The following is a 15,911-nucleotide window of genomic DNA, read 5'->3' as shown; positions in this document are numbered from 1 at the left end:
GGTTAGAGTTGCTAGGCTTTCAGCTAGCTGTTCATCTTGTTCTTTAATGGAAGTGAAGAGGACAGTTCATCCTGCATGCAAAAAGCACAGAGGCAGACTGCTATTGGCAGACCAGTGTAATAGATGGTGGCTTTGGCACTCTGACCTGGTGCAATTTGTAGGGTTTTTTTCAAATGGAGAATGGTCTTGCCTTTGCATGTTTCTCAGTATCCAAGTGCTTTCAATGTGTTGGAAATAGCACAAGTTACTTTTTCATATTTATGAGTCATATTTGCAGGCAGAATTCCAAAGATGAGTTGCAGAGTTGAGTTATGCAGTATTAAGTACGTCCCTACAAGTAATAATCATGATAGGCACTCTGTATACTCATGGAAGAACTATTCCCTGCATATTTTTAGGTGTGCTCAATTAGATGTGCTGTGATGACATGCATCTTTGAAAAGTAAAGTGAAAAGCTCCTTCTGTGCTTTTTTTCCTGGTTTGGTTTTGATGTAATCAAGATACCGAAGAGTCTATTCAAACCTCATATGTGAAGTACCTTAAGATGATAATTGGATTTTCTGGAGCAGAATTCATTGTACTGTATTCTTCTGTGCCTAGATGGATGTAGTTACAAATATGAACTAGTTTGTGCTGGTTTCTACTACTGAATTTACTGAGCATATTTCATTCAGTGATAAAACCGTATTCAGAAATTAAGTTTCTGACAGATTTTTGTTTTTCTTTTCCTCAGTCTACTATGCCTTAGAGAAAGACAATTCTTTTCTCACAAAGAAATGTTAGGGGGTGAATTTGGAAGTATACGCATGCAAGTATGTTAAAAAGAGCCTCTAAGCAAAATTCAAAATTAAAAGAGAGGTCTCACTATTTTCTTGATACAGATGCATAATGCTAGCCTTATTTATGAAGTCACTGAGGTGGCACTTTGTATATCCCATATTCAAGCAGGGCATTTAAATACATATCTAAACATTTCACTGACATAAAGGTGTTGTCCCAAACAGGAGTAGTATCTCCTGTGGTTTGCTGGCATTACCTGTCTTGCATTTTGACCAACATGGTCTATGATTTTGTGTCTTTTCAGGCAGACATGTCCTTCTGAAGCATCAGTTGACAGGCTCAGGTTACTAGCTCCAAGTTCATGCCATTTGTGCCTCAGATATCAGGTTGCAGCTCTTCCTTAAAAACTGCTTGGCTGCTTGGTCTGGCCAAGTGATGTTTCTAAGAAAAACCCCACATCAATGTGGCAGTGTTCCACAAGCACTTGTCCTTAATTCTCAGTTCCCTTGAGCCTCATTCCCTGCACCTCCCCACTCAGCCAATATTTTTTTACACATAAATTGTGCACTTAAAAAAAATCTGAACTTCACTTGTCACCTTTGCCTGTGGTTGCTAGTATTAATTACTCAACACTAAGTCTAGTTGTTGTTACCCTTGATATCCAGTGATAGATGACAAGTAAAGGCTACTGGTTTCTGTACTAAAATAGCAGGTTGCAGTAAGGCTTATATGAAAATCTTCAGCACTATGTACAGTCATTTTCAATTGTAGATGAATTTTGAATGCTCTTTGTTATGTGAAGATATTTGGTTCCCTCTTTCCTTCCTCATAATCCACATACATGCAAAATGTTTACTGCCATGAAGAAAATTAATGAAAAGCACCTCAGCAGTTCTATTGTCATCAAACACACACACAAATTTTAGGTGTTCCTGATAGACCATATTGTCTTAGATGCTTGAAATGCAACAAGATACCTAAAGCTTTGTAATTAATTCCTGCTTGAATACCTGCAGTATTTTGCAGGCCTGCTTTTGTTGGCTTTCACAAGTGTGAATTACATGGTAAACTTCACAAATCACTACAAGACCAGTTAAACCTGAATCACAGAATCATTTAGGTTGGAGAAGATTTCATTGGGACCAATCTTTGACCAGTCACCACCGTCTTATCTAGACCATAGCACTAAGTGCCACATTCAGACATTTGTTGAACACCTTCAGGGATGGTGAATACACCTCCTCCCTGGACAGTCCATTCCAATGCTTTACAGCTCTTTACATTAAGAAATTCCTCCTGATGTCCAGCCTGAGTTTTCCCTGGCACAGTTTGAACTATGTGCTCTTGTCCTGTCCCTAAGTGTCTGGGAGAAAAGGCCAATCCCCACCTGGCTAAACCCTCCTTTCAGGTGGTTGTAGAGAGCAAGGTCCCGATTGTTATGGGTAAAAATTGACCCAGCCGAATTAAAAATTAAAAAAGCAATTTTTATTATAGCAATCAAATTCTATCTGAGCCACTCACAAAGAAAAGGACAGTGCCGAGCCCGGGATCGGTGCTGGGTGAGGCACAGGTCCAACCGCTCTAGCAGAGGGTCTCCTGTGCTTCACCCCATCCATCCTGCGCGAGCAGTTTTTATACAGTTTATTTTGCTTGAGGCTGGGATTTCAGTGATCAGCCTTTTCTTTCCATTCAAAGTCCCACATATTCATAAAGTCTCTTTTCTCTGTGCCGGGTTGAACAATCCGATGTCCAGGAAACGATGTACATCAGTGATTGAGTTATGGGAACCCAGCATTGAGATGTATCTTTCGGTGCTTCCAGTGATCCCAATCTCGAGCAGTTGTCGGGATGATCATTGCCTGGGAGTTCCTAGATCATCTCAAGAAACAACCCAGCTCCGGGGAGCCACATGTATTAACCTGTAAATGAATCCTTATCGGCAATGGTTTCAACATATGTGAGGCAACCCCCCTGATTCTGGCTCACCTGCTTTATGCCTATATTTTAATCATACAAAACTTTACCCATGTATCACCCTATAGGCGCAAATTATCCACGTTACACATAACACAATGATCCTCTTTTCTCCAGGCTGCATAGCCCCAGCTCCTTCAGTCAGTCCTAACAAACAGGACTTGTGCTCCAGATGATTCACCAGCTCTGCTTTCTGGACATGTTCCAGCACCTTAGCATTCTTCCTGAAGTGAGGGGCCCAGAAATTAAGACAGGATTCAAGATGTGGTCTCCCCAGTGCCAAGGACACAGAGACAATCACTGCCCTGGCCCTGCTGGCCACACTACTGTTGCTTCAAGCCTTCTTGGCCACCTGGGCACATGCTGACTCATGTATAGCTGTCTGTTGACTAGCAGAATTTGACTAAATAGTCTAATGCACAAGTCTGAAGTAGTTTCAGTGTAGAGGCAGAGGAGAAGACTGGATTTGCTGCAGGTTCCTCAGGAACCCAAGGAAAGCAATTCTAACTGGAACCTTGACTGCTCATAAACTTTCGGAGGATTTGATGGGCAGAGATGAGCAGGAGGTGTGAATGTAATTTTAACTAAAAGGAAGGACTAGTGTTCTATTAGTCATTCATTACTAGAATGAGATTTCCCTTTTTTACTACAGGTCATATTTGTATTGTCTGCAAGATGGAGTATGTTCTCTTTTTTCAGTCTTTCAGGTTCACTGAAAGCAGTGGGCATGGAGCTTTAGGATGGTCCTTTGTTTTTGTTATAAAGTCCAAGTGAAGAAAGAATACTGACTGCTTTATGTAGATAATTAGGGGCATAAAACAGAGGTGAATAAGCAGGAAGACTCAGGAAAATAATGATACAAGGAGAGGTCAGTTATTTATCTTGCTTAACAATTCTGCTTTTAGAAACTTCTAAGATCTTCACAAACTGTGAAGAAACATTTGCCAGTGCTGCTAAGTGTTGTGCTTATTGCCTCATACAATTCCACTGTCTCTCTGGGATCAATTATTTGTTGCACTGCCTCAGGCAACCACTTTTGACAGACCTGGGTAATGAAGTTGAAAGTAACTTGGTGTGGGTAAAATCAGAAAAGAGAATAAAGTGCATGATCATTTTAATTTCCTACAGCCATATGTAATGGCCTGTGGAAATGAGTGAGTGTTTGTCTGCAAATCATAGACTGGAGAACATAGATTCTGCATATATTAGACTTAATGTAACTACTTCTAATCTTTCTGGTGTGTTGCACAGGTTAATATTCAGCCTTCTGAATGGTACCACTCCATACTGCTGCCACAGACCTGGTTAGGATTTATGAGTCGAACCTACAGTGCAGTCCTGCAGGTAATTTTGAGGTATATATTATTGTGGACATTAATGCTTATTCAAGTGGTATGGCTTTTAATTTTACCAGCAAGAGCACTCATACAAATTACAAAAAGTAAGGCTTGAGGTGCTTGATTATAACATTTATAAAAAAGAAATAAAAAGGAGTCATCAGCTACTGACAGCCCTGTCTGGGATACTTTGTTTCTATTTACAGTTCAGGTTCATGCAGGTTTATTCATGTGTCAGCTTGCAGAAAGTGTCAATTTTTAGAATTTTTAGAAGATGAAATTTTAGCTAGAGCTCTAACCTATTGCTTGGGTAGGAAGTTTGAAATAGTAGTACCACAAAGGAGACAGAAGCTATTTTAGGGATGATTCATTAAAAAGAACTTCCCCTTAATCAGCATGTCATCCTGTTGCACTGTAAGAGACTCCTCTTTCAATTTGTCAACCCTATCTAATGATTAGGAAATATCTTAAATTCTCTTTTTTCATTAGGTTAGCTGACCTGGTATATAGACCAATGTAGTATAATTTGATTTTCAACAGGAAAATTATTTTAAAGAGGTTTAGCGAATAGCTTCCTTCCAGAATGCTCTCTTTGTGCTACTAGAAGGGCTTATTTGTTTGTATTTCCAGGCCACATCAGCTGTTTTCAGCATGAGCAGCTCAGGTTTCTGAACAAATTCTAGAAGCTTTGCTCCTTGTTTTGCTGTGCAGCAAAGCATATGCTTCTCTCCCATTTTCAAAACAAATTTTATCTTTACCGTCAACAAAATGTGAGATCCTATACCAAGCCAGCCCCATTACAAAACAAGCAGCAGCTATTCAGATTGCAAATTTAGGTCTTGGGGGACATTGACACTTGCATTTAATTACTTTCCTATTTTGCTTCCCTTCCAAGGCAAGATTTCACAAGAAGCTTAGCATGTACCAATTTTTTTCTAAAGGATCTGTAGGATTTCTTGCCGTTTTACATGACAGTTGAGCCTATGTTTGTTGCTTCTTACTTAATCCTTACACTTTTGTAGAACATTTCCTCAGAGGTGGCAAAAGAGACTACAGTATGAGTAGTCTGAATAGTACATAATTAAGTGTTTCTGAACTGCTATTTGCCTTCTTTGTAGTCAGTGTGTTGACTGACTAAAAAGTGTGTGTGTGTGTTGATGTACTCCTTTAATCTCTGTGGAGGGTCACTTTTTGAGTGAGACCTGGATTTTCTAGATTCACTATGTTGTATTTTCAGGTTGGTATGTACACCAAACTACAAACATTCAATACCAGAAAAATACAGCATATGTGCCTGTATTTTTTCATTTAAGGCTTAATAATCTGCTAAGGAGCAGTAACTGACAACCTAAACAAGTTAAGTTATAGTTCTCTTGATTGGAGACAGAATGTATAAAACAAAGCTGCTTTAGATATTTTTAGATAACATATGTATGTTATAACATGTTACAAGATGCTAGAGGACAGAATCCCTATCTCCTCTTTAAATGTACAGAAAGAATGGTGTAGGAAATCACAGGGAGGTCAGGGTCAGGGTTATGTAAAGTAAAAGAATGATGAATTCTACCTTAAGTAGAGCATCAAGAAAGTGATGTTTTGCTCTTAGAATCCATTTTAACTATCACGTTTCTAAAGCTCAGTCCCTGCTTGTTGTAGCCCTTCCCAAGGGAACTTGGCTCTGCATGTACTAGGTAGATGCCTTAGTATTTGTGGTCATTTATGCCATCTGCAGTTTGTTTTTCTTACTCAGAACAAAAAATTATGGATTCTTCTCCTTAGTATATTGTATATTACAGTGGGATCCCCTATGCAAAGCAGTCAAGGTGACTTACGAACTAGCCCTTAGGTTAGGCTACATGTGTTATCTGAGTATTCTCTGAAGAAATCTTATGATGTAAATAAAGCTTATGATATAAGATCCATTTTTGACTTTTTTTTTGCAATTCTGCAGGGGAGGCAGGCAGAGCTGGAGATGCAGTTAAAACATGGAAAAGAGGATCCTGAAGAGGTGCAGTACAAACAATTTACAGCCTGGCTATGGTAAGGAAGTGCCTGTGTGCTCCTGACAACTTGTAGTGGCAAGTAAGGGGACAGGGAGGACAAGGTTTTAAAGTTTTTAATTTTGAAAGTTTAAAGACTGTATGAGCACTAATTAAAAAAAAATCCCGAAACTAAACAACAACCAACCACCAGATACAGTGACCATGGTGGGAGAGAGGAGTGGAAAGAAAGAATATTGGGTAACTCTAAGGATTTCCATATGCATGGGTTCAAAGGTACCTTCCCCTCTACAAAGCCTGAAAACTTTGCAGGGTGAGCAACTGGAAAGAGTGAAAGAATTCAGGGGTTTTATAGTATGTTAAAGGAGAAGGGTTATGCAAAGATAAAAATTTCCTTCTTGAGAGTGTAATGAGCTATTTCACTGAAAATACCTTGATGAAAGAAATGCAAGTCACAATCTGATATATGTCATGGTGGACTGATGCTAAGTTACCATTATTGAGTGTGAGAAGGTTGTTTAAAAGCAAGCACATGATGCGCACCTTGCTCTAATTCTGTTTCGGTCAGGTGAGAAGTGTCTCTCAGTCTGTCAGGATTTAGCCATGTATGTGCATGGCCAGGAGAAGAAGGTGGGAAGTGGGAGGCTTTATAAGAGAAAAAACTATCTATCCATGGACAGTATAAATACATGGGTTTGTGCTTATTCATAAATATATTGGAAGCGAAATATCTACAACGCCAAAATGCTATTTGTCTGTTTCAATCTAAAAGGTTAAATTATTAAATCCCACTCAAGAGGAATTCAAATTTGTTCTGAATTCCAGCTAATTCTGGAATAGAGGCTTGCATTGCAAGACCCAGAATACTACAGTGTTGTAGAAAAGATCCTTTATTAATGATTGATCCCTTTCTTGATAGGTATAACAAGGCCTGTGGCAATGCTGCTTTCATAGATTTCTCCTGAAAGAAATTCTGGTCTTTATTTCCTAAATGGTGATAATGTAAGCTATATTAAAAATTAACATAATTCCCTTTATCAGGAAAAAAATCAAAGCAGGAAATTAACTGGAGCCCAGTAGTAGCTTTAGTTTCTTTTCCAGTTCACAATTATTTGCTTGGTTCCTCAGGGCCCTAACTTCAGTAGCCGTTAAACATTTTTATTGCTCACTGGGGTTAATCTAATTGTGGACAATGTGGTATAAACCTTAGTGTTAATCCTTTATTGTGTAAATATTGCAAATTTTTTTGCATTGGTATTTACCAAGTTGTAAATGCTTCTAGTGTGGTGGCTTTGAAACTGTGTGCAAAAGCAGTGTGATTATGAAGGAAGATCTCGGTAGGTTTCTTTGAAAGCTTGAGTGTAACTCAGTGTTATAACATACAGCTCTGTTTTAGGAGACATGCATTTTCAGTCTAAAGTTGTTTTTTTCTGTAGAATGACACTCATGACCATGACAGAATTGTATGTTTTAGAAGAGAGGATCTCTCTCCTCATCCACACCTTTCAGTGTAGGAGATTGATTGCATCTCTGCTTCAGTCTTGATATGAATGCAAAACTAAACTATTGAAAACAAGTAGCCTGTTATAAATCAACTACAATAATGTGTAAGAAATTGTAACCACTCCTATGGCTTTAATTTAAATTGATTCAGGTTTATATACCATGTCATAGCGTAACTGCCTGTAGTGATTTCCAGAAATACAGTAAGTGTTGAATAAATTGTAATGATTGTCCTTTATAAAACATTCAGATTTCATTATGTTAGAACATAGCACAATGACCTGGAAACATATGTGTTTGATGTGCTCAAAAAGCATATTTACGGCTATTGCATGAACCGGCATTTTACAAAAAAATCATATTAAGTCAAATAAGAGTCCTTTATAAAAAACACTGGGAGTGCACATGAGCATGAAGAAACTTGGGGTGGTACATAGATTTCTTATTGATTAAATGCTTGTAGTTATTTTGCGCTAAGTCTTCTGATAGGCTGATACAGTTGTTAACCTAGAATGGACACATGTAAGACGGAAGAAGAACTGAGTTCATGCTATACTGTAATGAACATGGTGTAAATTCTTTCTGTTCTCTTGCAGGGTCAGAGATATGTTGACCGATGTAATCAAAGGTGCTTCCAAGTAAGAACTGCTACAGATGATGGGTTTTTTTCCATATTTTCAGTAAAGAGTGGAACACTGCTCCTTTTTCTCCTAGATCTTGTTAAGATGATTTTTGCCTTCATTAAATTTAAAGCATCCAGGTTTCATGAGTGTGCGAATTTAGAAGTTTCTCTTTGAAGTACATCATGAAATGTTGCCTTTTAGCAGCTTAGGAAATTATTTAAGGCAAAAGATACTGAGAGACTTCAAATAAATTAACCAAGTACCTTGTTGTAATTATTTGCAAATACCTCTTATCTGAGAGGAGGTAGTTTCACTGTTCCAAATGCTGACATTCCACTAAGACTCATGTTCCTTGTTTTAAAAAGCAAAATAGAAATCCAGAAAATACTTTTACTGTGATAATGACATCTTTGGACTTGGAATAAATGCCAGATTGGCAGTGTAGATATATTTTCACAGCAACAGTCAAGGAAGTTTTTAGAAATAGAAGACTGATGCAAAGAGTCTACTGGCCTGTAAGTGGTCTTATACAGTCATATTGTTCAGGTGCTTTTGTAAAATAATGTAAGAGAGTTCCATCAGGATTATATTGCAGTTTATTTGTCTGGGAATGACTAAAATATCAACATACTTCCTTCTACAAAACAGATACATAACTACAGTTATGTTTTCCCTCTTTTTTGTCAGTGGCAGGTTTTCTTTCTTGATTCCGTTAAAGGTTTGCACTGTCATAGAAGTGATGAATCCTATCATTTTCCATGATGTTAGTGTTTTTGTAGTGTAGGGAAATAATTCAAAACTTTTTTTTTTAAGCTGATAATAATGGCTGCTCTGGTAAATCTTCTCATGCTGTGAAGTGGCATCTTGCAATGAAGTGGCATCTGCCTCTCCAGCATTCTCCATTTGAAAATGTTTTTGTTTTGTCCTCTATGGAAATGGCACTAGCTAAGACCAACTGCTGCATTTCTGTGAGTGCTAGTTGCTCTGCAGGGTAACATTCCTTATTATAGTGGAAGAAACCTTCTGTTTTTATACAACTTTATATAAAAGACAGACAAGCAAAAAAAAAAAAGGAAAAAAAAAAAAGACTGAAACACTTCATCCCTCCATTCTTTCTCTAATTCCTGAAGATGAAATGTAGCAGATTGCTGCTGAGCTAGACGAGAGCCCTATGAAGTTGCTAGGGGCAAAGGCCTTCCCTCCTGGATCACCTGTAGCATAATTTTTTTGCTCTGAGATAAATGTTTTGTTGCCACCATGTCTACTATGTTTCTTAACTGTTTTCCTTTTTCTGTTCAGAGACAGCCCAGTGGTGAAAGGAAACTCGATTTTTGCTTTAACTGGCCTTGCAATTGCTGTAGCCAAATACGAAAGTAGCCTTTCTTCAGACACTGAAGGGGTGCCTGAGGTGAGTGAATCTGGGAAAGGGTCCCTTCTCTTTGTGGAATACAGAGAAGTAGTATGAGCAAGTGTCTGGGGTCTAGTAAGTGCATGTGAAGTACTTCACATTTTCAAGTTCAAATTTCATCATACTCAGTGAATACCATCTGTCAGATTCTGTGATACCGAAGCAGGTAGAATGTGTATGTGCCTTGTCACAAGACGCATAATGTCTAAACTTGTTTATTTGACCATTTTGACAGATGAGATGGAGGTCACTCTATGGACACTGAAAGCCAGCCAAAGTCTTTTTTCATCATTTTTTGGTTCTACTGAATAGTACTTGATCAAAAGTAGTGTCTGGAGAGCTAGCACTGACAAGTAAATGATGCTACTTACACTACATAGGAATGACAAAATAATCTCATTCATGATGGATCATAGCTGGAACATCAGCAGCTGAGCTTCTGTTTAGATAGAGCTTGATTTAAGAAAAAATAATGATGACTATTTGGATTTGATTTTTATAGACTGAACCTGATTTTATTCCTATGAAACACTGGATATCCATGGTCACGGAGACCCTCTTGAGTATTGTGAATAGCCGCTATCAGCCTAAAGGTCAGGTCTTCCCATGGTTCTATCAGGTATGTGCTGTGGTACTAAAGGCAAGGCAGTATATCTGTATTTCATACCTGGAGTTCTAATAATGAAATTTCTGGGTTCTATTTGAGATGTAGTAGTTGGAATAGGGGAAAATCAAGACTTTTCTTCCTCTTGTTAATTTTCTTTCATTGTACTTTCTGTTTATATTTGTGTTTGCTTGAAGTTTTTGTCTTTATTATCAAAACGGTAAAAGCCACGTATAAGGAATGTCGTATTGCAATGCATCTATGCTGCTGTTTGCTCTGCAGGTGTTTATTTTAAATTCCTCAAATGCTGAGTGTTATTGCCTGGAAAGGAGTAAGGGAAAAAAATTCTCTCTTTTGTCTTTTTCTAGAAATCTTACTCAGGTGAAAATACTGCTAGTATTATAGCTCGATCCTGTGCAGCCACAGCTTTGTCTCTCCTGGTGCCAATTTTCATTGTATCATGCAAGGAAAAGATTGAGGAGGTCCTGACTATGCTGACTGACAGGTTACCTGGGAAACCAAATGCTGACGAGTCTCAAGCTGTTCAAATCCACATGGGTCTTGGTTTGGGGATGTTCATCTCACGTTTGTATGAAGAAAAAGTCAGGTGAGAACTACCATATTTAATGTAGTTGCAAAGGTAACTTCCTTTTTCTGCATGTAGCCTTAAGCTCTGAGGAATTAAAATATTTACAAGTCATAGGCAAATGATTCTTGAAGGGCTTTGTAATGTTTCTTAAATGGTGCCTCTTATTGTCAGTCTTCCCCCCACACTTTAGCCCCCTCCAGAGCTATCCTAGGTATTTTGTCATTCTGTCAGGATGAGTGACTAATTTTCATAATATTCTAAGGTACCAAGTGCAAAGCAGTCAGCTAAAAGAACAACACATATGCTTTTAAATGAGACTGGTTACACTGGAAGACATAATTGTAAAATAATTCACAGCTTTCATTGGTTCCTTTGTAAGTGGTGCTCTGGACATGGGACAGTGCTTACTTGTATCATGTGAGTTACAAATGTGAAGATGGAAGTAGAGTAATGGACTGTCTTTAAAGCATGCTCTTACAGCTGTACTGGCAGTGTAGAGGTGTTCTGAAGTTGTTAGAAAATGCCTCCTTTGCAGAAAAGGTGGCCTCAGTTGCAAATTTCTGGTGATTCCAGAGAAATTAAGAAGTAGGTTTGGCTTTATATTCCTCCAGAGTTTTGACTGCTAGGGATTTTTTCTTCTTGTATACCAATTAAAAAATGTTTAATTATTTACACAAATGTTTAATAATTACACAAGCACAGGTACCAAACAGATTTGATTGGTTGTTAATTTACTCAATGAAACTAATGTTTCCAAGGCACCTGCTTTTGTTAAAACTGAAGCATTGCTGAGTTCTAATCTTCATGTTTTGGTGTCTTGATGCCTTGCTGCCACTGACTCAGCCACGTAATTTGGGAATGGACTACCTCTGGATGTTTAGTCAATGGGTCAACTGGGCTACATACAAGCATTAAAAAACTCTTAAAGAGAATGAAGTTAAGTCAGCCTGTATTTTGTAGCATGTGAATCAATATTTTGGGGGTTTGTATTTGTTTCATTTCTGTGGTGATAGATTTTAAGTGAATACATTTATCTAACCTTTTCTTGCACACTAGTTTTACTCTTTCACTGCCCTGCATGGTTTGAAAGCTTAATCTTACACATTCTTCAAAGCCTTATCTTGCAACAAATCAAAACTCATAGGAATGTAGCTATAGCTTATATCATATCATAGATCTAGTTTCCAGTAAAGATGTCCTGTTCATTAGGAAAATTGAGTACATGTTTTATGAGTGGAGTCCATGTGACATCTTTGGAGTGAGAGGTAAACACATCTTTTTTTATCAGTAAGTTAGGCAATGAGGTGGAGAGAGATTGAGAGAGCTACTAGTGTAAAAATGTAATGAATTTTCAGCTTATAAATAGTTACACATCTAGCTGAGATGATGTTTTATCAGATTCCTCCTCCCACTGTCAGGTATTGGGGTTTTTTTGTTTGTTTGTTTCTATTTTGGTTTGGTTTTGTAGTGATATACCTGGTCAACAGATGAACTTGGTTCTCATGAAGTCCCTGGATGTGTTAGAGGACTGCTGCTTTGACACCAGTCTGGAGTACAAGTGAGTTTACTTTATTACTGGTGATACTTTATTTTGAACTATACCTTTTTAATTCACACTTTCTTCCTTAATTCTACACAGAAAAGTATAAGAATAGGACAAGGAGACAACGGGTTCTGAGTACTTCCATATAATCACCAGCTCAGGCAAGCTGGAAAGACCCTTTGGAAGTCCGCATGCTCCCTAAAACAGAGTCAGTCACAGACTTTGTCTACCTTGCTTAAGATTTTACAGTTAGAATTTGAATCTCCTTCGACAATAAAACGTGTCTGTTCCCATGAGACAATTAACATAGCATGGCAGGATGTTTCTTCCACAGTAGTCATTTCTCTTTCAAATCAGGGAAGGAATTGCCATATCTTGAGCAGCTCAGTGTGAGTGCATAAGGTTTTCTTCCATTTTGAGCATTACTCTGTCCAGCTCTTCACTGTTCAAAAGAAACAGCAGTAATTCCCATTTGCCTTTGCCCTTCTTTCTCCAGTGCACTTTCTGAAAAGCTCTGAGGAGTCATAGCTGTGCACCATTGGGCTGTGAACCTGTATAGCTTAGTGAGGATTTCTGTAGCCTTTTTAGTGGCACAGGGTGAGACACACAGTACAAAGAGACTCCACCAGCTGCACCCCTTTGTCATGCCTATTGCTGCTGGTTTGTGCAGCCTGTTAGCTGGAAATTGAAGCCTCAGAGAAGAGCCAAGCCAGACTTCTCTGGTGGCAAGAGGTTGCCAGAAGAATATGAAACAATGGCAAGCAAGAGAGGGAAGATTGAAGAGGGGGTAGTTTTTTGTGCTATGTTTTTAAAGGTTAAGAGGAAGTTGGTGTAATACAAGTTCTCTCTGTGAGCAAAGAAGTAATGTAAAGCTGTAAATGTTGCAGAGTTGTCCAAACTTTGCATTTCTACTTGTAAACTGCTGTTCCAAAGGAAGGTCCTTTCCAGTGTTTTCATCCAGTGTGATACAGGCATGATCAGCTGTGAGGCGTGAGCATTTTCACCAGCGTTTCACCCCTGCTAAATCGGTGAATGACAAATGGGTATCACAAAAAACAGGTTGATGGTGTTTTGAGCATAGGTCTGAAGAGCAGTGCAGGTGTGGGAATCAGTGCTGTCCGGGCTCAGGATGTGCCTGGTGGAAGGCAGGACTCCCTGCAACCTGATGCTCTGGCAGTAAAACACTTAAAGTGTGCTGGGAAATCTGAGATATCATGTAGATGAAATGTACCTAAATACTCACTTTATGTAGCTCACAAATAAGGTAGCCAACTGAGAGCAATTGTTAGTTACAAAAAGTGGAACAGAGAAGGTGAAGCTTTATTCTTGCTTTAGTGTCTGATTACGTTTTAAATCTTTATTAACAGTGAATATCATAAAATACAATAGCTCTAATGAGAAACTCTATTTTCTTTCTATGTAGTTTTGTCAACAAGCAGTAGTGTAAACTTGAATTTAGAACTCTTGTATATAAGCCATGTCCTTGTTTTGTTGGCTAGTCATTAATTCAGATATACCAGTTACTTTAAAAGATTTGTTTGATCTTTGCTGGAAAAAAATACCACTCCCAAGACTCTGTGTCTTCTAGCCATGCTCAATCATCCTTAATTCCTAGTTACTGTAAAACATTATCTTAAAAATACGACTGAAGGTATTCTCAGATGTTTTTTTTTTTACCTAGCTGACTAAAAGCAGCAGCTCTTGCCATTTTTAAGTTGGATAGGAGAATGCCTAAGATCCTAGCCATGTTCATTTGACTGCTTGCTACTTATTACAAGCAGTGTCAGGGAGATGTGCAAAGGGGAAAAAAATCATCTACAAATAAGAGCAATTGAGGATGTGTGCCAGTGAGAGATTACTTTCAGAGTAATAAGTGTCTGCTATGCTTTAGTATCTCATGATGGAAGCCAGAACTGTTTGGAAATTTTCTAACAAAACTGATGACTTGGAACTTATTATGGGAGCACACATGCAGAATTTAGTAAAAAATCTTTGGTCCAGAATGGAATTTCTGATAAAATCTGAAAAAGAGGTGGAGACTGTGGAGATGTTTGTGCTAGCTGCCCTATTAAATTATGTCCTTTGAAACTCCACTGTAGCATATTCAAATTTTAGTACATACAGGTTAGAATGCATACCTGACCGTTCCTGTTAAGAAATGCAGGTGAATATCTTAATTTCTTACCTGGCTAAGAAAGCCATCTTAGGAGCTCTCTGGCTTAAATCACTAGTTTGATTACTTTTTCAAATGAAACAACTCTTGAAGGAGTCTGACAGCAGCAGATGCCAATACACTCAGTGAACCTGCAATTAGCATGTTTAATTGGGATTTCCTAGTTTATACTGTCAGGACACATAGAAATTTGGATCCATACTTCCTTCACACTAGTTTATGGCGCTTGTTGTTGGGGCTACTGGTTCTTTAGAAACAGAAGGAATAATGAAGCTGTATGTGTATGACTTATTATTTAAATACACATTTTCTTCTTATGCTCTTCTTTTGTCTGTTTTTTCCTGAAAAGGATGTGTGAAATAAACACCATTTGCAAAATTGACTATGGTAATAAATTATCTACAGGGCAAGTTATCAGGCAAGGCCAAGAGATCTTCTTACCCACAAACTTTATTGGGGTTTAAAGGGAGTTCAGACCAGCCAAAGCATACTTTAATCCTTTCTCTTTTGTTTTCTCTTAAAGTACTGGATGTATTTTAGGAGTAGGACTTGTTCTTTCATTTATGAGTCACAGTAGCCAAACAGAATCGCGTGTGCATGTTTCTGCTTTGTTGCGAAAACTCTGCAAATACCTGGACAGCAGTGAGAACCAAAGCAGAGGAGTCCAGGAGGTATGACCTATTACATCACAAATTTTAAGTCTTCCTTTAATTTTGTTGCCTCCCTTTAATAACTATAGTTTTTTTATTGAAACTTTTTTTATCTGTGGTACTGGAAGGCTTGATTTCTGCTTTTTCTTTCACAATATATGGGTTTATGTCTGCTGGAAAAGAAAGTGGTAATAACAACAATCACAAGAATAGAATAATGTGTAATCTTGTACAGACATTAAGAAACTGCCTGAAAAGATAAGACATGATTCTTTAAAGGTATTCTTTAATTTCTTAACCCCAGATAAAATAGTTGAAAGTTGGATCATGAATAACTATGAATATGGGTCTCTTATATACCGTTGTTAACTGCTCATCTGATCTACTAAAAGCAGACAACAAGTTCCTCTCAGAGAGAACTTAAATGCTAATACTTCATCCTTCAATATGCCTTATGTATACTTCTTTGAAATTTTGTATAGTTAGCTAATGTGAATTTTGTATTTGTGCATGCTGCTATGGCCCCATTTACTACTTTCTTTATGTTTTGAAAACTTAAACTGAGCCCTGCATTGCAGGGAGTTTTTTTCCAGGATACATCCTGTAAGTTTTGACGTGGTCCATGTACTTAGCCTATAACTTTGCTGAGGTAAAACTTGAGAATGAAAACTGATGAAATTCAAATAGAAATCAGAACAAGCAGATGTTTTGCATGAGAAAAGCAGCC

At 38.0% G+C, this 15,911-nt stretch overlaps 1 protein-coding gene across 3 annotated transcripts in view; it reads left to right on the top strand.

Annotated features, from left to right (window-relative positions):
• Window positions 1-15,911, top strand: part of FOCAD (focadhesin) — a 94,071-nt gene that overhangs the window by 60,855 nt on the left and 17,305 nt on the right. For all 3 annotated transcript variants that reach the window (XM_053931609.1, XM_053931608.1, XM_053931610.1), the window contains exons 23-30: window positions 4,006-4,098; window positions 6,043-6,131; window positions 8,191-8,232; window positions 9,517-9,625; window positions 10,128-10,244; window positions 10,598-10,836; window positions 12,287-12,376; window positions 15,058-15,205. In XM_053931609.1, the coding sequence (XP_053787584.1) occupies window positions 4,006-4,098; window positions 6,043-6,131; window positions 8,191-8,232; window positions 9,517-9,625; window positions 10,128-10,244; window positions 10,598-10,836; window positions 12,287-12,376; window positions 15,058-15,205 (927 nt within the window). The remainder of the gene's footprint in view (window positions 1-4,005; window positions 4,099-6,042; window positions 6,132-8,190; window positions 8,233-9,516; window positions 9,626-10,127; window positions 10,245-10,597; window positions 10,837-12,286; window positions 12,377-15,057; window positions 15,206-15,911) is intronic.

This window comes from Vidua chalybeata, chromosome Z, assembly GCF_026979565.1.
Source record: "Vidua chalybeata isolate OUT-0048 chromosome Z, bVidCha1 merged haplotype, whole genome shotgun sequence".
NCBI classification, from domain to species: Eukaryota; Metazoa; Chordata; class Aves; order Passeriformes; family Viduidae; genus Vidua; species Vidua chalybeata.
The sequence above is the reverse complement of the archived record's forward strand: the minus strand, read 5'-3'. Positions and strand labels throughout refer to the sequence as shown.